Source organism: Camelus bactrianus, chromosome X (genome assembly GCF_048773025.1).
Source record: "Camelus bactrianus isolate YW-2024 breed Bactrian camel chromosome X, ASM4877302v1, whole genome shotgun sequence".
Classification (NCBI taxonomy): Eukaryota; Metazoa; Chordata; class Mammalia; order Artiodactyla; family Camelidae; genus Camelus; species Camelus bactrianus.
In genome coordinates, this window is record NC_133575.1 from 112,988,149 (window position 1) to 113,012,505 (window position 24,357).

The 24,357-nt window shown below is 45.3% G+C and overlaps 1 protein-coding gene across 2 annotated transcripts in view; it reads left to right on the top strand.

Moving 5' to 3' along the window:
• The window catches only part of AFF2 (ALF transcription elongation factor 2), a 470,347-nt gene that overhangs the window by 310,282 nt on the left and 135,708 nt on the right, over positions 1 to 24,357 (top strand). The window contains exons 5-7 of one of the 2 annotated variants that reach the window (XM_074359058.1): positions 8,088 to 8,174; positions 13,221 to 13,257; positions 13,537 to 13,570. In XM_074359058.1, the coding sequence (XP_074215159.1) occupies positions 8,088 to 8,174; positions 13,221 to 13,257; positions 13,537 to 13,570 (158 nt within the window). The remainder of the gene's footprint in view (positions 1 to 8,087; positions 8,175 to 13,220; positions 13,258 to 13,536; positions 13,571 to 24,357) is intronic. The other variant, XM_074359059.1, reaches the window with a different exon arrangement.

The window sequence follows — 24,357 nt, forward strand, 5'->3', positions numbered from 1 at the left end:
CCAGTATGTCGCCATAGTGGTCTGTCCCCTTTTGCTGCCTTTGGTGATGTTTCTTTGCAGTGTCTGAATGTAAGTGGTCCAGAAGAAGTTGTATGGCTAAGCTTGCTCTGCATGTGGCCATACACCTCCCCATCATATTCTGTGGATGAAATGGAATTGATTGCATTTGGCAATGGCAAGAAGGTGAATTGATTGATTGAATGACTACATGGTGAAGCTGTGGGATCACTGATCACTACGCTCCCCAACTGTAAATTAGAATTAGGCTCTTTTTTAGTGGAGCCCTGGTTTGGGGGCTGCCAGGATGAAGGCAGCCAGTGTGAGCTGAACTTTTTGCATGTACAGTCCCGGGGTCGATGGAGAGTATTTCCAGATTCCCTGAAACAACTGCCAGCACTTAAGAGTTTTGAATAAAGCAGTCAACTATTTAGTTGAAGGAATATGGCCAGGGTTTTTATAGCATGTCAATGAAATTATAACTTAGTGTTCAAAACTTTTAAAAGAATTAGCCTTTTTTGTTGTTGTTTTTCTGGTGGATTGCATTTTGCATTGGCTCACTGTTGGGAAGTTATGTTTAATGTAACAGTTGATCTTATACTTCTTCCCAACCTATGCTTGCCTAGAAATCAGACGTGCACTCTCAGGAGACTGTCTTAAGAGCATTCCAAACAGAAGAATATTCATTCAATTAAATGGAACAGGCTTTTGAGACCACTAGAGAGGGTTGGCAAGAGTGTTAATGATCAAGCCCGGGAAGGTCTGTGGTTCCACTGTTGTTGGACTTTCCAAGAGCTAAGCAAACAATCAGACAAATTGGGCTGTTAGCCATCTCACTGTGAGAGAGCAGGCTCCCCACCAGTGCTCCTCTTCCATCGCCCCTGAGAAAATGATCAATTTCATTAGCCAGTTTGATCAGCCATGTTTATATGTATATCATGCAAAACAAACAAACAAACAAACAAAAAACCCCACTGCTCCAGATTCAGTTTTGCGTCTTCTCATAAATATTATCGACTATACAGAGATAAAGAATATAATCACATGACTGTAACACAGTGCAGTTGGCCCACGACCCTCCCCTCCCCCTGCCTTTTTAGGAATCCTTGTTCCAGTACCTGTAGGCTGGGGCTATCCTGCCTTTAGAGATTGGCTTCTCACTGCCTGCTAAAGCAGTAGGCTCCATGGTTGGAAAGCTCACACAACTGGAAATTCTTTCTCTGCTGACTTGTACCCCTAGGTCTAGTCCTAACCACTTGGTCTGCAAAGCAGGTCCCAAATCTCTTCCGTGTGACAGCTCTTCAGGTGTTAGAATGCACCTCCCAGACCTTCCCTCAGTCTCCCTTTTCTTTTCTCCCGGACTAAACTTTCCCCGTTCTCTTAAAGTGCATTTATAGATGTGATGAGCTGTCCCAGCTCTGACAGTTCTGGTAGCCGTTCCTTTTGAGAGATCGTAGGATTTCAGTGCGCCAACTGGAGTGGGCCGTCCAGGATGGCAGAGTCTCCTTCAAATGTGGTCTGTCCCATACAGTGTACTGTTGTTGTACAGCCAGCTGTTTGCCTCCCACGCTCTGGGCGTCATGCTTCCCTTCACATCACCTGAGCTGGCACTGGTTCTTTTGGCTGCCGTATCCCCTCAGATTTCCTTGGGCTTTGGCCCGTGGATTACAGCTGGGTCAGATGGTTTTTCTCATTCTGCAATTTCACACTTGGTTTGGGGACTATAATTGCAGCTTTCACTTACCTCTGTTAAAATTCATTTTATTGACGAGTTTTGCAGGTTCTTTCTGAATTTCAAATACTCACAGGTTAGTGTCACCTGTAATTTTGATTGAAGGAGATAATGTTTCTGAAAACTTTCCTTTCAACCAAACATCCCAGTGAAAAGTAAGGCATTATTATCATTATTAAAACTGATAAACAAGTAAGGACTCCAAATGACAGAACCCTGGGGCGAGCCTCACGAGATTGCCTTCTGGGTTGATCTTGCTGACACAACAGTCTGTGTCAGTTCATGCAGCAGCGCTGTGAATCGACCTTAATACACGATGATGCACCTCACACGCCTCCATCCTTAGCTGTAAGAGTTATATCTGAGATTTGGCAAGTGTCTTACTGAAGCCAGGATGTACTATGTCTATGACAATTACCAAGTCTGCCAACTAGAATCTCATTTGCCAAGTGGTATCAATGTTCTAGATTGTGGTCTGGCCAGAGTTCAAAAGGCCCTCAGACCCTAAGTAAAAAGTACATTTTATATGAGCATCTTTAAGGCCAAACATTCTGGGAAACCCAATGTCTGTCCTAGGGGAGGAGACAGAGGGGAGAGAGAGAGAGACTAGTAGCTCTTCCCGTGCTCCCTGCTTCATTGTATGAGGACTTTCATATGGAACAGCCAAGTTCCCTGACCCTGGTCAAAGGGCTCCATCCTCCAGCCCTTGTCCTCCCAGGGCCAGCCTGAAGAAGGCCTCCCGGGAGAAGCAGGCAGGTGCGCATGTCTGCAGGGCTGCCCAGCAGCAGGGCTGTGTCCTGGTACGACACCCTGGGAGTGGTGGCCTGTGCGGATCACAGCGCCTGGTCCCCTCACTGATGGCTGCTCGGCTCCTTCCAGGGCCCATCCCAAGGTCTGCTCCTGTCATGCGCTTCCGTTTAACAGCCCCACTGCTGCTGCAGATAACAGTCCTAACACCCCTGCATGGCTTCCCTCTCCTTGCAGGGAAGACCCGAGCTTCTTAGAGGCCAGGGAGCAATCACTAGCAAATCGAGGACTGCCGGTTTCCTGAGGCTGGGGACCCTTGTCTCTCATTCTCTGGGAACCCTGATGCCTAACTCCACCCCGCCCCCCAGTTCTGGCTCTTCAGGGCCCATGGATACAAAGATTCTATATCATTTATTCAAACAAAGTAGGTTTTCTGGTAAGTTCTTAAAATCCCCCCACACATGTGGTTTTGCACCAGAGGGAGGGCCCCTTAGCTAAAGTTGGTTTGACGATCTGTCTCACGAACAGACCCAACTCACAAAAACGGGATGTGCGGAGTCAATATTTTCAGGTTTAAATTCATTTTGGAGAAGGGAGGATGCCCGGTATCTGTATTTACTTTCCTATTTCAGTGCTATTTGGGAACACACTGCCTGGAAGAAGAAAGAAAAGTAACCCCCTCCCCCAAAGGAAGTCAGAGACCAGTCAGGTGCCATGACTTGGGGGTCATTTAAAGTCTAAGCCTCCAGGAAGATAAGCTCCAACCTGACTGTGTGGACTGATTCTCCTTCTCTTCCGTCGTGTTTGTGTTTCAAAATTGCTCAGCTATTCCTACTTATTATTGTTTTTAACCACCAGCAATTGTAAATACTTCCAAAATTATAGTTATTGCAGTCTTGATATTTTAGCAGAGAGAAGGGGGAATGATGGACTGAGCCCCTCTCCTCTGGGGCCCTGGACAGAGCGTAAGGCTGCCCACAGCCTGTTGGCTAAGCAGTCACGTGCAGGCTCCTGCTGGCCATGCTGTAGCCGGGCTGGGGGGGCCAGTAGCATCGCGCTCTGTGTGTGGACGACACTGTAGGGTTTCCGAGACCCTTGCAAACGCGGTAGCTCCCTTTCCCCTGTGGCAGGCAGGGTAGGCGGAAGAGGTAGAAACAGAGATTAAAAACACTCAAATTTATGGTTACCAGAGGGGAACGGGGGTGGAGGGGTAAATTGAGAGTTTGGGACTTGCAGATATACACTACTGTATATAAAATAGATAAACAAGTTCCTACTGTACAGCACAGGGAACTACATTCAATTATCTGTAATAACCTATAATGAAAAAGAATCTGAAAAGGAACATATGTATGTACGTGCATGACTGAAGCATTATGCTGTACACCAGAAATGGACACAACATTGTCAACTGCCTATACTTCAATTTAAAAAATGTTTAAATTAAAAAAAAAAAATAAAAACACTGACACCTGAGAGCTCCCCTAGAGGCCATCTGGGCCAAAGGCCACATGCTGCAGGTGGGGACACTGAGGCTCAGAGAGGGCAAGCAACGTGACCAGGGGCACTCAGCGGGCTTTTGGCAAAACTCAGACATGAGTTAAGCTCGCCTTCCTCTTAGTCCAGGGATCTTCGGGGAAACCCTCTGACTCCTACAACCAGAACAATGAAATATGTGAAATACCACCATCATTTGTATTCACTTAAAATGTTTGAGAGATGGCTCTAATTAATCTTTTCAATTTGAGCTCTTTGAGGTAAGGATCTTAATCTTTATGTTATGTTATGTTATTTAACCTAAACATATATTGCTGGAACATCTACCACGTGCCAGGTAATGGTAGCCTGCAAAAGGACACACGTGGACACACACATCTGTGCACACACAGTGGACTCCTTCCTCACATCTTTGCACGCTCCCCTCCGAGGCGGTTAGCATGTCAAGCAGAGTGACCTCTTCACAGGAAGAAACGACTTTTTATACCTTCTGGATCCCAGTGACTGGTACCTAACGGCTACTCAGTACAAGTTACTAGAACGAAATGCAGGGACTCCACCGAAGGGCCTCTGCCATTTGCTAACCGTGTGCCCTTGGACAAGTCACTTCACCTCTTTGTGTCTGTTTTTCCGTCTGTCAGATTAGTTTGATGCTCATCCCTGCCACTTTCATTTGTGGTGCAGAAAGGCCAAGGGAAATCAGTGCCTGTAACCACACTGTGATCACTTGGTTAGTCTTGGTGTTATTAATAACAGTGATGATTCACACATAAAAACTTCAGAGACTAATAATAATAACATGTCACATTAGTGAGGTACTACTTCCTGGGCCCTAGAGATAGGAAGTTGACTAAAACCAGGCTTAGGACAAGATCCCAGTTACCCGGCATCGCCGGCCGGGAGCCCTGCGGCAGGTGCATATGGCCTGCACCTGAGATCAGCAGAGGCTGGAATTCAGACTGTGTTCTGCCCCTCAGCCTGTGGGGCACCGGCCTTTTGCTTCTAAGTCAGGCAAAGTAGGGCTCCCCACGAGTTGTTCTGGATTTGTTCTGCTCCCAGCATGACCCAGAGTCTGTAGAACATGGGTGGGATCTAATCTCTGGTGGAAAATGGGCCTCTCCTGATTGTTCTGGGCTGGGCTAGGGAGGGCTCAGGTCACAGAGGTGTCAGCATCTGCACGGCTGTTAGGAACTCTGCAGGATGCGCTGTCGCTTATGAAGCCTATTCTTTGTCAGATCCTGAAAGATAAAGCGGCACTGCTTACTTACTCATTTCTCCGTGAACCACGTTAGCCAGCCTTACGAACGGGAGACCCATCTGGTGTCGCAGAAAACGTGTGCACGCGTTCACTTATGGCTGATGTCAGGCTGTGCGCAAGCGACTTCATCTGTCAGAACCTCCACTACCTCAACTGCCCAGTGGGGGTGTGAGCCCCTGCTTTGTCTTTCTCGGGGAGGGTCAACGGAGCCCAGAGATGAAGTAGTTTCAGATCAATTTCACATGTGTGTGAGCACCTGTGTGCACACCCACGTGAGTGTGTGTGTGTGTGTGTGTGTGTGTGTGTGTGTGTGTGAGATTTGTGTTTTTTATGGAGAAGCAGTGCTTGCTGTGGAGTCCAGGTGCTCGGTACTGGAGTCTGTTGTCAGAGCTTTGGCACACGCTGGAGCAAGTGCTCATCCCCACCTGATGAACAGGCAAAGGGTTAGGACAGTTGGATAGGAGTGCGTAGGTGTTCTTATCTTAGGAGTAGCAAGAACATAAAAATAAGTTAATATCCTTCAAGAGCGGATGAAAAGAATAACAATGAAAAATCTGCTGAGAGCATTCCACACATTCCAGGTCTAACTCATTTTGAGAATGGATAGAGCTTGCTCCAACGGTCCTGGCTGAAGATGGCCTTTCAGGAAATTATATTCCTTTCAACTACCTTCTCCCCATCTTAATCAAATGTGTCGATGGTACCACAGAGTCAGCTTGCTGTTTCCTGAAATCTCACATTTTCAAATACAGAGAATCAGTTGTAATTGAAAATGTGAAAGTGCATGTAGTTTCATGTGGATTGGCCAGCAGGGCGGTGCCCTCCGACAGGAATTCAAGATAATCAGATTCTGCCCACGAGTAAATACAGAGGGTCTGGGGGAGAAGGGAGATGGTACACCTTTGAGAAGTGATTCATCCATCCAGGGCTCTGAAACACCTTATTTTAATAAACCCAGAGGCACACTGCTAATGCCAGGGGTAGAAAGGGATGTATAACTCAGCCCCTCATTGATCGAGGCATTTTTTTCCCTAGTTGCTGAAAAGAAACAACGTTCCTATCCCAGGCTGCGGCATACTGCCCCTTGGTTGACTCTGGCTCAGTAGGACATGTCTTTTAAATGATGGGACTAATATTGGAGAAGACCAGCCTTACTCAGGAAAAACTCTCTGAAGTTTAAAAGAAATCATCGAGTACTGAAAGATACAGAGTAATTGGAATGCCACTTTAAACTGTTGTCACGTAGTTACTTTTGGGCCAGTTTTGATGAATACAGAAGTAGCATTTGTCACGAACGTTATCAACCGCATACAAATGCACAACTCAGAAACACTTGGAAATAGTCTCTCTCTTAAGTAGGTTAAGCATCCCCTCTAAATCTTGTATGCATTTTTAATGTACTTACCGCCTCCTTTTAAAACAGTGCTAGGTAGAATCCAATCTGTGTCAGTGCTCCTCGGAATCGTACTTACAAATTCTGCTTCAGCGGCGCCACCGTGAATGAATCTGTGAAGTAGCTCCTTGCATTACAGCTCTTCAGACATCAAAGACTCTTTTTGAACTGGATAATTATAGAAGGAAAAAAACAACCATGTTTTAGTGCTACCTGAGAGTTCTTATTAATATTACCTTTGAAATGACTAATTATGTTACCCATGAAGAGTGGGGAAAAGTATTATGTAACTGACTCATTAAAAAAACCTTTCGTGAACTTTGATCCCTACACCCCTCCCCCAAAGCTCGCCTTTATTTCCATCATTACATTAATTTTTATGTTTAATGTTTATATATCAACACATGCTGGCACCCTCCTGCCTCACAAACTTTGTCATCTCTCTGAGGCTGGGATGTTGAGCATGTGACTTAATTATTCTTACTCTTTGGGTAAAGCATATTGGCCACGAGCCCTAAGACTCAAGCAAGATTTGAACAGCATCTCTTTTCAAAGTGAGTGAGAGAACCTAGGTGTCCCCACTGATAGCAGAGAGTGGGCACCTGAGGGGCTTTTCCTACATTGAGAATTGAATTTACAAATGCACTGTGTCTAGCTGAGTGGAACAGAGCTGCCGATCCCAGTGTCACCTTCTCTCTAAATGAGAACGAATGCTCCTTGGTGGCCTCCTCTTTGCATGGAAAAAGTCAACAGCTTGGGCGTAATCTTGTCACTAACTATTAGGCTACGTCAAGAGAAATGAGCATCAGAGTATCCAGAACAAGGGTGGTGATGGGGCCACCCTCCTGGGAGCTGGCAGATCACACCTGCAACAGAATATCCCGAGTTAGAAGAGCCCCAGGCGATCTGGTGTCCCTCCTGGGAGCACCTAAGGTGCTTGACAGAATGCAGAACTCAAGCATTAGAAGAAAAGTTGAAAGTTCCCGATAACTGAATGAACAAGCTGCAGATGCCTTTGACTGGAGACAAGACAGCACCCAGGGGTACAACTGCTGTCTTCCAATAGCAGAAGGCTTGTCAGGCAGAAGACAAGGCATGTTCCATGTGGCTCCAAAGTGTGATGCAGAGGTTGAAGCTCCTGGCAGACAGGTTTTTAGCTCCCAACAGGGAAGAAGAGTGTGATCAGGCTGTCTCAACAGGGGCTGGGCTGCTTCAAGCGGTAGTGAGCTTGCCGTCACTGGCAGTGTGCAAGTGGATGTGGGATGGCCCTTTGTCTCACAGATGGGCATCAAGCACCAGTACGGGCCAGGGGAATGGACCAAATAACTTTAAATTTCCCTGGAAAAAAAATTAGGCCAATTAAGTCAGTAAGTATTTAGAAAAGGCCTACTGTGTTTAGTGGCAGGAAGGTGTTTCATTTTCAAAGTGCCCACAAATAAAGTTGCTTTGTTTTTCCTCATCAGGAGATGACCCATCCCTGGCCTACTCCTCTTACTGCCATGCACACTCCCGGAAACTCTGAGCAGAGCACATTTCCCATCCCGGGACAGGTCAGTTATCTCCATCTTCCTTCCGCCATTTTCCTTGATCTTATTTCCATGATACCAATCTTCCAGTTGGATTCTTAAAACTAGAAATGGCCTTGGTTAGACTCTCTCGTGTCCCTCAGGATGTTGATATAAATAGCATTTTTCTTGAAAGAGAGTCTAAGAGAATGAGCAGCAGACACTGGCATGCAAGTCATACTACCCAGAGCACTGCCCCCGCCGAGTTACCCTGCCCGAGCTGATGAACCAGAGAGAAGGGTGCACTCCTCCCTTAAGAAAGACCAAATACATGATGTAACAACATTCAAGATTGTTTTTCATTTAAAAAAAAATCCTATGCTCTTCAGTCTAATGGATCGATTTTCACTTTTGTGTATCACCTGCAGTCTTCGCTCACAAGCAGGTGGATGCCCACACCCTGACACATCATACTGACGGAACTTTTTCTCCTACAGTCCTATCGTCAAATGTTTAATGTAATTTTTTTCCTCACTTGCTCCCAGTAAAAATTTTTTCTCACCATCAGTTTTTCAAATGCCTGAGTAGACATGGCTATTCTGATGACATACTTTACAAGAAAAAAATAATATCTTCCTTTCTGTCTTCCTTCCATGCAGTTAACCAGCCACCCATTTATCCACCCATCCATCCATTTATTCAGAAACCACTTACTGAGGACATACGATAGACACAAAGTTAGCGATGAAGAAAAACACGAAACAACAAAACAATGTAGCAAGTGTCTTCTCAGAGAATAAAAGGCTCAGAGAAGGACCCTAACACTCCCTGGGGCATTGGGGAAGTGCTCAGAGGTAGCAGCATTTGGAGGCTGCTTACAACTCTGCCAGGTGAAGAAGGGCCCAAGGATACTCCATGCAGAACAGGATGACAAAGGCACGAGGCGATGAGGGGTCGTGCTGGGATCCGGACTGTTGCCATCCTGAGTGGCTGGATCTCAGTTTGTGTGATGGGAAGTAGAGAGAGATGAACCCCCGGCAGAGAAGTGCATTTCCCAGAAAGGCCTTGAATGCCGGTCAAGGAGTTTGGACTTTATTTGTAGGAGAAACCCAATCACATCCTTTAGTTTTGAGGGTTATTGTTTTGCGAGTAACATTGGCATAAACTGCGTTTAATGATTCCCTTCCGCCTTTGAAAGCGCTCAGAACTAAGTGAGCAGCAGCAGCCTCTGTCCCTGTAGTCCCTTCCCGGAGCCCCCGTCTCCCTCCCCCGGCCACCCTGGGGTGGGCATCCTCCCCAGCGTCCCAGCCAAAGGAGCAATTCATCTGTTTCAGGCGTTGAAGCCAACACTTGTACAGCGATTGCAGTGTTTTCAGCCGTGTTCTCCAGTTTTGGAGGTAACTTGTGCAAGTCGCAATTTTGACGTTTGCAAGTGTATGCAGTAGAACTGGTTGTTCAAGTGGGCTTTTGTAGTAAGTGCACGATTTGGAATCGGGCCTGATTTGCATTTTCTGCCAAGTATCTGTGCTACCATCAACCTCCTGATAAAGGTAGAAGCAAGTGGGAGAAAATGGTGAAACCAAGATGGCAACCCGCCCGCGCTCTTGCTTCACCTGATTCCTGCCAAAATGTGGGTGTGAAAGAGAAGTACATTTTAAATAGCAATAATAACATTAACAACACATATAACACTGGGATGTGCCTTTGCCTGCTCTAAGCACTTAATGCAGAGTAAATAATTCCGTCCTCACTGTAACTCAGAGACACTCGTAATTTACTATCCCTGACTGATGGAGGAGGAAACCGAGACACAGAGTAAAGTATTATGCTTGGAATCACTCAGCTAATAAAGGAGTGAACCGGTTTTTTAGATCCCAGTGTTCCAGTGAAGTGTTTATCACACAGATTGACAGATGCTCCAGCTCGAATTCCACCTCCCAAAACATGGGCATCTGCAGCACCCACGTCACTGGGGGGCTTGCCCCACAACTAAGGGGCACCGCCCTCTCAGAAAGCATCCGCTTCTGACCTTCACGGCAGAGGTTGCCCAGTGGAAGGGCTCTTAGATGCTGCGGACCTGACTGCTTTTAATCGTGGCTCTGCCGTCTGCTGGCAGTATGGTTCTGTTCAAGTTCCTCTGAGCCTCAGTTTCCCTATCTGTACTCTGTGTGTGTGCGTGTGTGCGTACTATACAATCCCACTGGATTTTTCAGATCAAATAGTCTGTAATTCTATGAACTTATAAAAACAGAGAGATTTGAAAATTCTCAACTCACTTAAGTTCCCTTATCCATCTCAAAGTTAAAATGCTGCGTTTTCTGGCAGAGAATGGGAAAACTCACAAGGAAGGGAGTCCATTGCTAAGCAGAATTGAGGGAGCTGGTCACCTCCTCCAAGGAGGTTCAATAAAGGTTTCATGGAGGTCGAAGTCCTCTAGACAGAGTTTGGCACACTACAGCCCCTGGGTTTTTTAGATTTTTAAATGGTTAAGATTTTCAAAACAAAAAGAATATGAAGATTATGATGAATGTGATGAGTAAGATGAGTGGTATGAAATAATACGAATGATGTATAATTCAAATTTCAATGCCTATGAATCAAGCTGTCTTAGAATCCAGCCACAGGCATTCATTTATGCATTGTCTAAGCCTGCTGTCACACTGCAGTGGCAGAGCTGGAGAGCTGGGACACAGACTGTTTGCCCCACAAATCCTAAACTATTTCTTCTCCGGCCCTTTACAGGAAAGGTTTGCTGACCCCTGTTCTGGCATCTAGTTCCTACAGGAGCCTCTGATTATAGGATTACCATCAAGGCTGTTATTTAAAATAGCCTCACATAAGTTTGTAAAAACAACTTGGCACCATTACGTTCTACTTGTAAAATTACCTATGTGACATGTCTGTGTAAGAAATGCACAGATCAAAGTCAGACATGAAAACAGTTGTATTACGTGCATCAACAGTTACTGCGTGAACAGTACAGATGCTTTCCCCCAACAAGCCATTTGCAGCCGGGGTGGGTATCGATGCACCGTGACTTGGGTGCTATCCAAAGGTGTTTCATTTGCTTGGAATTCTGGTTTTAAAAAGGCTCACCCAGCTACACATTAAACACTGTATCAAGAATACATGATGTAAATGACTCAAATTCACTAAATAATATAACTCTCCAATGTGTTTCATGCATCGCTGCCCTGATGCCTCGAACAACTGATTGTTTGGGTCTAATGTCCAAAATACTTGGATGAAGGGTAAAAATTCAGTCCAGATTTCTGGGACCAGTAGCTGCATGTTTCACTCTCTAATCAGATATTTGATTTATTTGACTTTGAGACTTGTTGTTTGATTCCTAAAGGTATACAAGCCCAAACTTGCCCTATTCAATTGAAATGAAATCTCTTGTTAAAAAAAACAAACAGGTAGAGATATTGGTATATAGTTAAGGACATACAATTGGTTAACTACTCATTTTATTTGACACTCTGAGAAATGAGGTGTTCTGGATACACGGAATTCTTGGATAACCAAAGGTTAACCTTCCATAGAAATCATGTAATATAAATAATTTTGAAATTTAATTAAGATTTTCGTGACTTCTAAAAGTTATCTTGAAGACACGTTAGTCTTTCTGGATAACTTAGGCATTATTATGAGCATCCGTTCATGTACTAAGCTGTAACTGCCTCCTCGGGAGCTATTAAGATGGGCAGGAATGACTCCTTCTATATTAAGCGGTCATAGGCTTTTGTGCTTTTTAAGTCCTGACTTTGCTGTGTCATTTTCTTTGGCCCCCGTGCTGATGGTTTTCCCATCCCAATATTCCTAGTGGCTGTTTCTCCAGAAGTGTTTCCCCTTCCTCGCCATCTCTGACTTGCTTAAGGGGTGGGAATCAAATGGCCAAGATTGTCAGGGTCTTTTGTCAAAAGTCGGTTCTCCATCACTGAGAGTAAGAAGCCTTTGAACTGCAAACTACATGTGCTCAGTGCTAGCTCTTTAGTTGAGAGGCCTTTTCCATCTCTTGTGGAGTTCATGGTCACCTTATGGAGTGGTGATCATGCCAGGAGAAGTCTGTTGGCCAACAGAATCATGCTAAAGAGATTGTAGAGTTCACTTTAGATTAAGACACTGCATCACCGTTCTTGCTTACTTCTCTTAAAGAGAAATTATGCTGTGATCTTATTTTTACTCCATAGGGTGCGGTGGCAAGATTAGGCTTAAAGAGTAGATAACGTGCGGCAGTGATCGATAGAACTCATTCTTTCATTAACTTGAATTCATTGTCTTCAGTTTGGGGCCACTTGCTTTGCAGTCGAAATGCTCTCTCCCATCTGTGCGGAGGTGTGGGTGCCCTGTACATCACAGCCCTGCTTCTGCCTGCAAGTGTGGTCAGGATGCACACAGCTGTGCCACGGTCCCAGAGAGCCCAATATGTGCAAATCCAGATTTCTCCAAACACTGAATGAATGCTGTTTAGGGTGACTTTCAAATGAAATGTAAATCCCTTTAAATAATGTGCTCCACTAGCATAGTTCAAATTGCTTTCTCCTCTCCACCAAATCGGTGGTGAAATTTTAAGAACACTTCTCTGGTGAAAACTAGATACATCTATCGCATATGTGTCACAGTTAAGGTAGAAAATTGGAGTTGTTGCTATAAAGTGGAATAACTGAGCAAATCTATCCATTGCAGTCTTATTTCCGCTTCTTCAAAAATGACAGGCAATCGTTTGGTTGAACCAAGTCCCCTTTACTTCCATAGAGGCATCATTGCCAAGTTAAGTGAGAAATTATCCACTCGAATCTCACACATAGGGGTCATTTGTTCCCATGTTGCATATATTTCCAAATAGATACCAGTCTTGCTTGCAATTCTGATAAAACAGCAGTAATGGTCCTGATGCAGTGCATTTGGCTAGCAAATGTTTATCCAAGAAATAGAGCTACAGACAGTAGCCTCATTAATGAAGCTGCTAACAGTGGTTTCCTATTTGCCAATATTAGTCAAATTATACCTTCAGCAATAACAAATAGACCTTTTGTTCCCCTTGTATCATTTCACTATTGTTCATATTGTATGTCTTCTTCCTTCTAGGAATCCCAACATCTGACCCCAGGATTCGCCTTACAAAGTAGGTGTTTTAAAAATCCTTCTTGGTCCAAACCATCATCTCCTCTCCCTCACTTTCTTCTCTTTCCTACCTAGTAGCATAAAAACATGAAATAACAATAATTAACAAAAAGCCACGTTGTGAGACACCCAGCTGGGTCCTTTCTTCCCCCATCCTTTTTTATTTTATTCACGAAAAAGTATAACTGGGAGGGCTGCATGTTCAAGACCACCTTCATTCAGAATTGTCATTTGGCAGCAGAAAACACGGACAGTAACCGTCTCTGCCCTTTCTTTTCAGAGTGGAGTGACCCGACCAGCAGAGCTTCTGCAAAGTCAGTATCATTCAAGCCGTGAGTACTTGGGTTTCTGAAACAGGCCTCTTTGGGGGACATTTGGCAAGGAAAAGGGACTTGAGTGCTGAGCGCATCTTGTTCTCCCGTTCCTTGAAAATATGAACCTTGCCTCATGATAATGTGGAGTTTGATCAGAAGGAAGAAAGAGATTTCCCACGATAAGCAAGTCACTGTCAAAATGAGTGAGATCACCATTCAGTTCTCTAACAATGTAGACACAGGCATGGTCAATACCTAGGACGTGAAAACAACTGTGATTTTTGACCCATTGTTGGAGCATCATGTCATTTCAGCCACAGACATTGTTGTGTGTACTCGGCAGCCACCACTGACTGGGATGGAGAAGGGACACGCCCACGCAGCCATGATTGGACAGGGGATGTTGAGTGGATTGCTCCGGCCAGTCAGCCCGAGACCTTGCTGTTTGCAGGTCGTCCGGTGGCTGTATGTGAAAGATAAACAAGGGCACTCAGAAAGAGAGGGAATAAGAGCTTACGTGACACTAGGCTGGGGTCAGAAGCCGGGGCCCTGCCATTCGCTCAGCCCTGTCTTCATTTATTATTAATGTTAACCGAAGGAGGAGTATGGAGAAACCAATTTCCTCAGATTAACTCTTGTAGATTTTGTAATATCCATTTGTCCAAGAGCGTATCAAGGGAGTCATTCTCTCACAACTTCTTTCATTCCTAATAATAGAAGATGGAAGTCGACTTTTCTGTGTGAGTAATAGTCACATACTTGAAAATTTTCAAAATGAAATAATTTATGACATTCAAGTGGCCTAATGGCACACTTGAAGTGAATTGCTCACCTTTGGGAAGATCAGGAATAATTGCATAACACAACTGGGAATGACTCCCAAATAGACCAAAGCTCTGAGAAAGTCAACGGTATTTCCACGTTCTTAGTTCTGTTCAGTGGCAAAGCCCCCAGAGCCCTGACCCCATCACCAGTCCTCTTCTTTGGTTTTCTGGCCTGATCTGTGCCTTCTAAATCGAGGTTCAATTTCAACAACCAAGAATTCTCCATTTAAATAATTGAGAAAGAAAGAGAGAGAAGGGGAAAATAAAACTATAACCTTGACTTAAGGAGCAAATTATATGGAAACCTGGCAATCAAAATCATCTCTGATATTGTTCATTCCAGCTTTTCCATTAATCATTTTGAATGGCCCTCCCCCTTGTTATCCTAGTAAACACTCTTACTGCAAAGTCAGTACAATTCACATGCATGCACATTTGTGCATGTGTACACACACACACACACAGTTGAACATTCAGGAAATCAATGCAGATTTCCAGACATGAAAACAAATAAAAATGTCTTTTCCATTGTAAAATGATCCTACTCTTAAAGGAAGACTATTAGGCTCCTGCTGTTAAATATGCTGATTTCCATATAGACCAAAAAATACAGTATTTCAGTAGTTTGTAACTAACAGAAATAATCTTGTCAATTGTGGTTTATAGTTAGAGGCTGCATTTCTAGAGACCGGTGCTTCGTAGCACAGGCTATATAGTGCGCTCTACGATTGGAGTTCTCTATAGGAAGCACTGATAAAACTGGAAAACCCTGAGTCTATTTTATGAGTGAGCTGCTCTCTATTAGCCACTTAATCTGAAGTCCGAGCGCCGTCCAGCAGGCTTCAGCGGGAAGACCTCATTCCCTTCTTGCGGCAGTGTACAGGTTTAACACAGGACACATCAGAATTCTAAAAATAATTTTTATTTTCACCTTCCACATTATTATCAGCTTGGCCGTTAGTACCATCTTCCCATATTTTACTACAGTGTGCTTTTGAAGTCAGCTTCTAGGACTTCCCATCTGGCAGGGCAATCCTCCAGGCAACTAGGAAGATCCTGAGTGGAGACAGACTGTTGGTGGCTGGAGCTTGGAGGGGAACGGCCACAGGGCAGCCTGGCGGCGGGAGAGGTGCCCTGCGAACTGCAGTGTCGTGAATTTCCTAGGCACGCCCCTGACACTTCCCGCAGTAGGGAGAGACGGGGCTCGTAAAGCAGAATCCCCTGATCACTGGGCTACTTTACTAGTTTTCCTCATCTTGACCTCTTTTCCCCAGATGATGAAATGCAGAGCTTCCATTTGGGCCTGGATTGTTTATAAGGACTGCACGCATGGGCACCAGGTCTGAAAACACTAGCGCAAGGGTCCCTGGGCTCATGCTGGGAACCAGCCAGTCTCCGTGCTTCTGACAGTTGCTGCTCTCTCTAGGTCTGACCCAGCAGCAAACCTGAGCTTTGGAGAACTGGAGCCATGGACCCAGAGAGTTGTTGAAAGGCCGTACAAAGCCAGACTAGTTGTGGCCAGTTTACCTGTGGACAGGTCTGCATGCCACATGGACAAATGCTTGGATGTAGCACTTGTCAGGAGGAAAGGAAATTATACTCACAGGAATGGCGGGCATCTCCGACAATAATCATTGTGCTGTTGGGACATGTGCCAGGCTACGTCCCAGGTCCCATGGCAGGTGCTTTCATATACATCATCCTATTATACTTAGCAGCCATCCTGGAGGGGCTCCAAACTATTCCCATTTTACAGATGAGAAGAGCGAAGCTAGAGTACAGTCCGTCCCAATGAAGGGTACACAGTCCAGTGGGCACAGACACCGACCATGCTCATTTACCACGACTGGACATGTTGGCTATGGGTACACAGAGGGGCCCAGTGAGTTCTGCTGCTCTTACTGGGAAAGCTTGAGTACAGGCTGACAGCTGTGTGGGCTCCAAGCCCTCTCTTTTCCCACTGGGCTGTCCCTCCTCATGGCATCTGATGGGGTCAGGGATATGGTACACCAAACATGGCCTTTTGTACCTGATGCAACCTTCAAAATAGACTTGAAGAGCTGAAGCTGGTAAGAAGTACTCCTGCAAGAGATTATGCCTCTCTGTTTGAGATAACTCCAAGCCAGGTCAAATTTGCTTTATTTAACCACAATATCATTATTTCTAAACTTTTCTCTGTGTGGTATGAAGATATCATTACCACAGGGAGTAGAAAGATAATTAGAATGTTTTCCCATTGGCTATGACCAGTAACAAGCATTACATTATTTCTTAGATGAATTTTGAAAAAAATTTACCAAAGCCCCCCCCCCCCCCTCCAAATTCATTACAACCCTGACCATCTTTCTACCAGACTTTCATCACTGGAAACCTTTTCTTTGAGAATCTGATCTGAGGTTTGAGAACTGCATCTCTAGCAATTTCATGCATTCTTCCATAAGAAGGTATTTGATCTGCTACTTAGATACCATTTCGGTAGCAAAGGAACAGTGTACCGAGGCAGGGGGAAAATGACTGTTCTTTTCTTAATCAGATTAATTCTTAATCAGAGTACATGATTTGGTACTTGGAATTTAGAAATACTACTCATCAGGTTGAGGCTTACAAAAGCCAAACTAAACTCTCCCAATAAGCCGGTAATCTTGGTGACTGTCCCTGGTCGCAGCCATTCCGGCTTTCAAACCGAGACGTGTGCCAATTCTTGCTTTTAACCTGTCTTGTACGCCGTGCATCTTAGAGCTTGCCAACCCTTCCTAAGGACTTAATATATTTTTGGAAGTTCTCCACTGCATCGGGGACAGCCACCTGGGAGCAGAGAAAACAAACTTTGGCAGCCTGTTTAAGCTGTGAATTAAAGGTAATTCACAGTTTGAAATGAATCAGCATGAGGTCCTTAAGAAGAGGAATCAGACATCAAGAGGGTTTTATTTTGAGGACTGTATATTGGCTAATGTGACAACAAGCAATATTGGCATTTGGAATGTTCGAGTCAAGAAGCCCTGAAGCTGCCGGTGCTTGCCGGGCGTCCGGACTGACAACTGGGGCTCCTTCTATGGGAGCTGTGGCACTCCACTTCCGTTATAGAAGCTGAAACTGTAGATGGCTTTGCTTGGAGAGCATCAGTCTTCGAAAGATCCAGTTTGATTTCTGTGTCTTTGTTCATGTGCCCAAGATGCCTGTCTTTCAGGTGGATTTTGAGACCCCTCTGTAATTAGAAACAAATGTCTCGTTCTCTCGGGGAGAAGTCAAGTAGCTCCTCTTTCCTACCTGATTTGTATCCTCATTTATATTCATTCATTCAAGTTTTCATTCCTTTCAACAAAAACGCACTGAGCCCGTACGGTGTGCAGGGCTCTGGGCGAGGCGCTGTGGAAACTCAGGGTGGAGCCCTGCACGTCTTCCCCTCAAGGCGCTCCCAGATGACTGAAGATTGCGCTCACACTGATAACACCCAGACCTCCACTAACTCAGATTTGCTGAGGGCCTACGTCGTGCCAGGCACTTCCTCTCTTTACAAGCCCACGGGAGTCACCCGCATTGTATTCGACAGCAGAAGGAACCCAAACTCAGAGACTTTGAATGTCCCCTAAAGGGCTGCAGTAACAAAACCACAACAGGACAGACTCTAGCACGCATGCTCTTAACCCACACTAAAGCCATCGCATGGGCACTTCGGAGAGGGCCCTACTGATAGGAATTCAGGTGTGATCTTGCCCTGGCATCAGACCAAAGCAGGCTGACCACAGTGCCAGCAGAAATGGGCCCTGTCATTTTGATTTCCATCAGGGAAAGGATTAGATCTGAATATTGTCGTTGAGTCAGGCCTCTCAGATACAGGACATGCTGCTGTGGACTCTGTAGGCTCAGGGCCTGCAGCCAGATGGTGTCACCGGGCCTGTATGATGCTTCCTTTGGTGATGTGGAAAGATCCAAGCCTGTAAAGGATGTTCCCACCACACAGAATCCCCAGAAGGGTGATTTCTGTGGCCTCTAATGGGAACACCATCCCTCTCCAGAATCTCCATTTTGCCAAATCAAAATGAAAAGAAAAGAACTGATGTTTGGGTCCGTTTTTACCAGAGGTTTGTCCATCACCTCTCATGCTTACCAACGTGTTTGATAATTGGAAAGTTGTTTTATTTTATATCCTCCTAGTGGAATAACTTTTTAAAATTATCCCCTGTGTTATCAACCAGTGGCTTTCTTTCTAAGTTCTTCTCACCGTTTTGACCAGTAAATGGGAGTGAAGCAAATAATGCTGGGGGAAGTCACTGACGTTAATAAGCGAGGGACCAAAGTTAATGTGATTCCAGTTGTATAAATGAACGCAGTGTTTGGATAACACACACACACACACACACACACACACGCACGCATGCATACGTGCTTGTACATCCTCTATCCCAACATATCAGGCCTCTCTGATGCCTCTGATCTAATGAGATGCACGGACATACACGCACGCTCTTTTTTCCGTTACTAGATTGTAAAATGCTATGACTGGGGCGCCTTCTCAGGAGCCTGGCGATTGATCCTTTCATAGCACTCTCACACAATGCGTTAACTTCGTGTGAGTATCACGGCAGTCCTGTTAGGTAGCCAGGTGAGACGAAGCCAGGCTTAGGGAGGGGGAGATATTCACCAAAGTCCCCCAGCTAGGGAGTGGCAGTGCTGGGCGCAGAAGCGAGGCTTCCATTCCCACTAGAACGCGCTGCCTTGTCCCCAGATTCCCCAGCTCTGCAGGGCCAGAGCTCAGCAACCAGAGTGAAGAAAATACAGCAACCATGTGCAAAGCCCCATGGATCGTCCCTAGAAATTAAAAAGAAACAAACCAAAACCCAAAACAAAACACCCAGCTGAGACTGGAGTAGATGAGAAGGACTACGCAGTGCACTTTTGAACTATTCATTCTGCTTTTCCATCTGACCAAGCATTTCCCAAACAGCCAGGTACTCTGCCGCAATTACGTTATCAGGGATGCTCTGTTTAAATGGCCTGCTCTCGACACCTTCTCAGAGCTGCTAAAAGCCCTTCCATTTTACTGAGGCGTGGGGAGCGGTGTTGGTAGAACACCACAGATGCTTGCACAATTACAGCTGTAAAATCAATTGAAAAATCTGACAAATGCCTTTCCTTGTGGTTTGCCTATCCACCTTACTAATGAGGATCAAAAAAGGAAAAGGTCTCAAAACGATTTGATTGACATCTCCAAATATGCTGTCAATATCGGGCCCGAGGAACAGAGCAGGATCCGACTGGAGTATGCTTCCTAAAAATCAAAGGAACAAAATTACTTTTCTTTGCTACCCTGTGCCATCTCTGCACCCATTATGTACCCGGACAACCCCTTATATGCCACTTGGTCCTTGGTGAAGGTTCCAGGGTGCCTAAGAGAGGAATGAGGGAGAAAAGGGTGTAGAAGGATCTAGAAGGTAATGATTTACAGAGGAACCAACCTACAGTTCTGCCACCTCCATTGCCTAATTTCAGGAGTGACCTCATTTCTGCAGAAGTTGCCCACTTTTAAAATCCCAGATAGCTAGCTGAATATTATAACGAGGTGGAATATTTCTAGATTTTCAAGAGAAAAACCCAAAAAAGTTCTGATGGCTGGTAATATCTAGAAATTGTCTAGGACATAATGTCTAGAAATTGAGAGGGTCATTCTGTATTGCTCCAAAATCATTTTCCTATATCCTGTTCTACAGACAGAAGGGAAGCAAACTAACTACACGTGAGCTCTGTGCTTGGGTAATTGCGGTCACCACTTCCAGGCACCGTCTATGTGCCAGGCTCTGTGGCAAACATTTTACAAGCAGTAGCTAGTTCATCCTTACAGCATCTATGAAATGGGATGTCATCATCATCACCACTCCCAGGATTATCCTCTCAAGGGCTCAGAGAGGCCGGGTGGCCGATGCCAGCGATAGCACTGGACCAGGCCTGCCTGGAGTTCTTTGCACTATGCCATTTCTCTGGTTCACTCCTCTCCTCACCTTCTGTCCTCACGACACCTTTGTAAGCTGAAACTGACTTTATGAAGAAGGAAATTTCGTCTTCGAGCCTTTCAGTGATGGGCTCAAGATTACAAAGCTAGTTTTAGAGAGAGACAGAATTTCACTGTAGGATTCTTGGATCATGAAACTCGAACTTTTCTTTCTGGTACCTTATCTGTCACCCCCGTTGACAGTTTCAGTTGAACAATTATTAATCATGTCCAGAGACAGATAATACCTTCTAGTTCGGGGACATTTTCTGTTTCCCCACAGAGCATTATCTTTGTGATATTTAGTCTTGACTCATTTTGGGGAGCCAGGAGACAGGGGAGGGATTTGCTGTTGCTCCTGAAAGACTTCAGCTGCCCGGCCTCCACTTCTGGGCGGCTCAAACCCCAGCGCTCTCACTTCCTGCCACGTGACTGGATGAGGTCACTGGGGGTGTTTCTGAGTCTTTGTTTCGACTTACATAAAATGGAGATGCGCTGTTGCTCAAGCTGCGTAGCGAAGGACGCCACCATCGGATGAGCTCAGGCCCGGGCTTGGCCTTCAATTATTCGCCTTACTGCTCTCCCCACATTAGAAGTAAGGAAACTCACGCTCAGGCGGCTTAAGGGCCCCAAGCTCACACAGCTCACTGTTGCCAGGCTCAGTCCCAGCTTCCTGACTCCTAGTTGAGCGCTCTTTTGGCTAATATCCGCCATCACTTCTCACAAGTGTTGTGTCTTTGTGGTTTGAATCAAGGGATCAATTCCCAGTGCCGACAGAGAGCAATGGACTGGAAACCAATCAGCGTGCGGGCCGCTCTCCCCTGCTACTTAGATTAGATTGCCCCCAGCACGGTCCTGGATGTTCCACCACGCTGAGAAGAGTTGAGTGCATTTTCTTACCCACCTGCCCACACACAAGATCTCATTTGATTTAGTCATAGTTTTTGAGCATTTGTAGAGAATTTGAAAAGCTAAAACAAATCACGTATGTTTGACAATCTCACTGTCTTAGAGAGTGGAATCCGGGGATAGGTCTGTCCTTTATCTTCGTGCTTTTTTGGGGGGAGGGTGCTCTCTTATTCAGAGTTTGAAGAGGACCTGAAACCAGTGACCCGTCTTGACCTTTACAACTGGATTAAAATTCCAGATTGCTACTGTGGTAACCGTACCTTGAAAATTAGATCCTGACAGTCACTAAGAAATTTAAAAGTTCACTGCTGCCATGAACTTTGAAGAAAGGTTGCTTATGATTGTCAGCGACAGCCACTTGATTGAAATAATCTGCCTTTCTGTCTGCTAGAAAATGTGTGTGTGTGTGTGTGTGTGTGTGTGTTGGAAAGGGGCGGTACAAAAAGATTACATCTTGATGGGTTTTTTAAACATAAAAAAATCGTTGTGGTTTGAAGCAACGCGGTTTTTGGCATGAAATTTAAATCAACTTCAGCTCAATTTATACTACTCCAGAAGAACTGTGATATTCAGGGTGGCAGGAAGCCAAGAGGCGCACTGAAGATGTAAAGGCGCTCCGAGAAGATACTTCCGGGGCTCCATCCCACACAAACCTCAGTGGCCCAGAGTCCATATGGCAGCCACTTTCAGACCACGGATTGCTGTGGCCGGGGTTCTGCGCAGGGCGGAGGTACATTACAGGCATGCAACAGACTTTCAGGTCAAGGGAGCAAGCAGTCACTGGTCTCCCCAGTGGCATGAAGAGCTGGAAGTTGTATTGATGCTCCCAAAGCCAGAGAAAGAGGAAGCAAGCAATATAGGGTGCCTGACCTCAGAAGAAGCTGAGGATTGAGGCATCTGCAATTCCAGGGATTCTCCATGTGCCCTTCTTTTTGCATTTCTCTCTCAAGACAAGCAGATCGTAGTGAATCTGGCTGCAGAGTTAGTGGTGGGCTATGTCTGTGGCTCCATAGTGGGGTTTTGTTTTTTTTTATTTGATTGGGCTTTTTCTTTTTTTCCTGATGTGCTACACCCGGAGATGAATGTGTATTTCTTGGGCAACATCTACAAAACACATCTTTAACTCCCTGAAAGGAGCGATTTCATCCTAGAAGTGATGACCTCACTCTGAGAAAGTTGGCAGACCCTTTCCCACACAACCGGTATCGAATATTAAACCTGTTGGACAATATCAGGTAGTTGGGAGTGAGGGATATGGAGCAACAGGAACTCTCATCCTCCACTGAGGGGTAGCTCTGACGAAGACCTGGGGGGAGATTGCCTCTCATATGCCACTTGAGAGTCTCTTCATTCTGGTTTGGTCATTCTGTTTGCCGAGGAGACTGGGAGAGTGATGGCTGAACCGTGACATGCCTCCAGACCCCAAGGAATGCACAGGAAAGCCCAGCAAACACCACCAGTCTTCCACTTGAGAGGGCTCTGGAACCTCTGGCTCTACTTTGGCTCTGCTGTCATAGTAGATTCGCAAGGCTGCAAGCTCCTTGGAGAGAAGGGTGGTGTGGATTCACTTGCGTTTCCTTAGCAACGAGTATGAGACCTGTGACACAGGAGATAACCGGAAATGGTTATCCAGTGAATGGTACGGACTGAAATAAGGATCTAGAAGGCATCAGTTATTCTGAATTAATATTAGCACTTTGAGATATTTTATTCTTAGATTCCTCAGTCCATACGGAAAAGGTGGTATCACAAGAAGTACAAATGTGTGAGTGTATGTGTGGGTGCAGGCTCACCGTGGAAAGGGGTATAGTGTAGAGACTGAATTGGACGGGCTCCAGTGCCGTATTGCCTGAATTCAAATCTCAACTTCACCAAAGTCTTCTAGTCATGTGGCCGTGGCCAAGTTACTTAATCTCTCCATCACTCAGTTTCCTCATCAGTAAAATGGGGATAGTAATAGCATCATAGGACTGAACGATTGACTTGCTTATCGCAGTGCGAGGTACATTCTCGGTAGACATTAACTACTGTCACACATTATGCTGCTGGTTAGAACGCTCGCTGTTACTGAGTGCTCTGAGTTAGTGCCCTTTGCACTACCTCCCAATCTTCGGTCACTCTGGGGGCTCTTTCTCTCCATTCCTTGACTTGTCCCAGAGGCTTTCAGTTGGAGGAAGACCTCTCCAGAATGATCAAACCTGGACTACACTGAACATTTCCTCTGTTGAGCCACCTACCCCAGGCCCCAAGGATAGAAATGAAGAATGGCTAAAATCCCTTAACTGCGTCCACTTTTGGTACTAGGCACATTCTTATTCTTGGAGCTCATCACAGCCTCTTATCACAGCCATGGTTGTGCTTTTAATTCTGTCATTATTAAAAAAAAATAAAAGCTAGCACTTCTTAAGTCCAGGCACTATGCTGTTTTATGTCCACTAGCTAATTGAATATTCACAACCCAGTGAGATGTAGGCACCACTGTAACCCACATTTTACACCAGAGAAACTGAGGTTCATGCATGGAAACTAAGTTCTCACGTCCAATAATGGTGGGTTCATGGCTTGAACCTATGTCGGGCTGACACCTGTGGGAGACCCCTGAACCACAGCCTTCCTGCCTGCCCATGGAATGGCCGATCCCAGAATCCACCCAGACTCCATTGTCTTGGGAAAAGGCAGCACTGCCTGAAAGATAACAGAGGACCAGAACTTGACCAAAGACACCCTCAGCCCTGATTCCCAGGATAGCCTCTTGACTTCGGTAAAATCACCACTGGAGTAATTTCATAATTGTGGATTGCTTAGTTCACTTACGTATGAATAACTATTTCTGAAATACTGTGGCAAGCATGTTGGCAGTTTTCTAATCAAGTAAAACAGAATCCTTTTCTGAACTCTCTTTTTTTTTTTTTTTGTGGACATAAGGGGGTTTGTATGAATAAGAAAACATGTGAATAAAATGTCATGGACTAGCCCCACCGTTCTGTGAAATAAATACTCTATTCCCTTGCCTGGGCAAATCTTTCCTGATGCTGCGTAGCTGCTTCTGTTTCCTTGGTCTAAAAAGA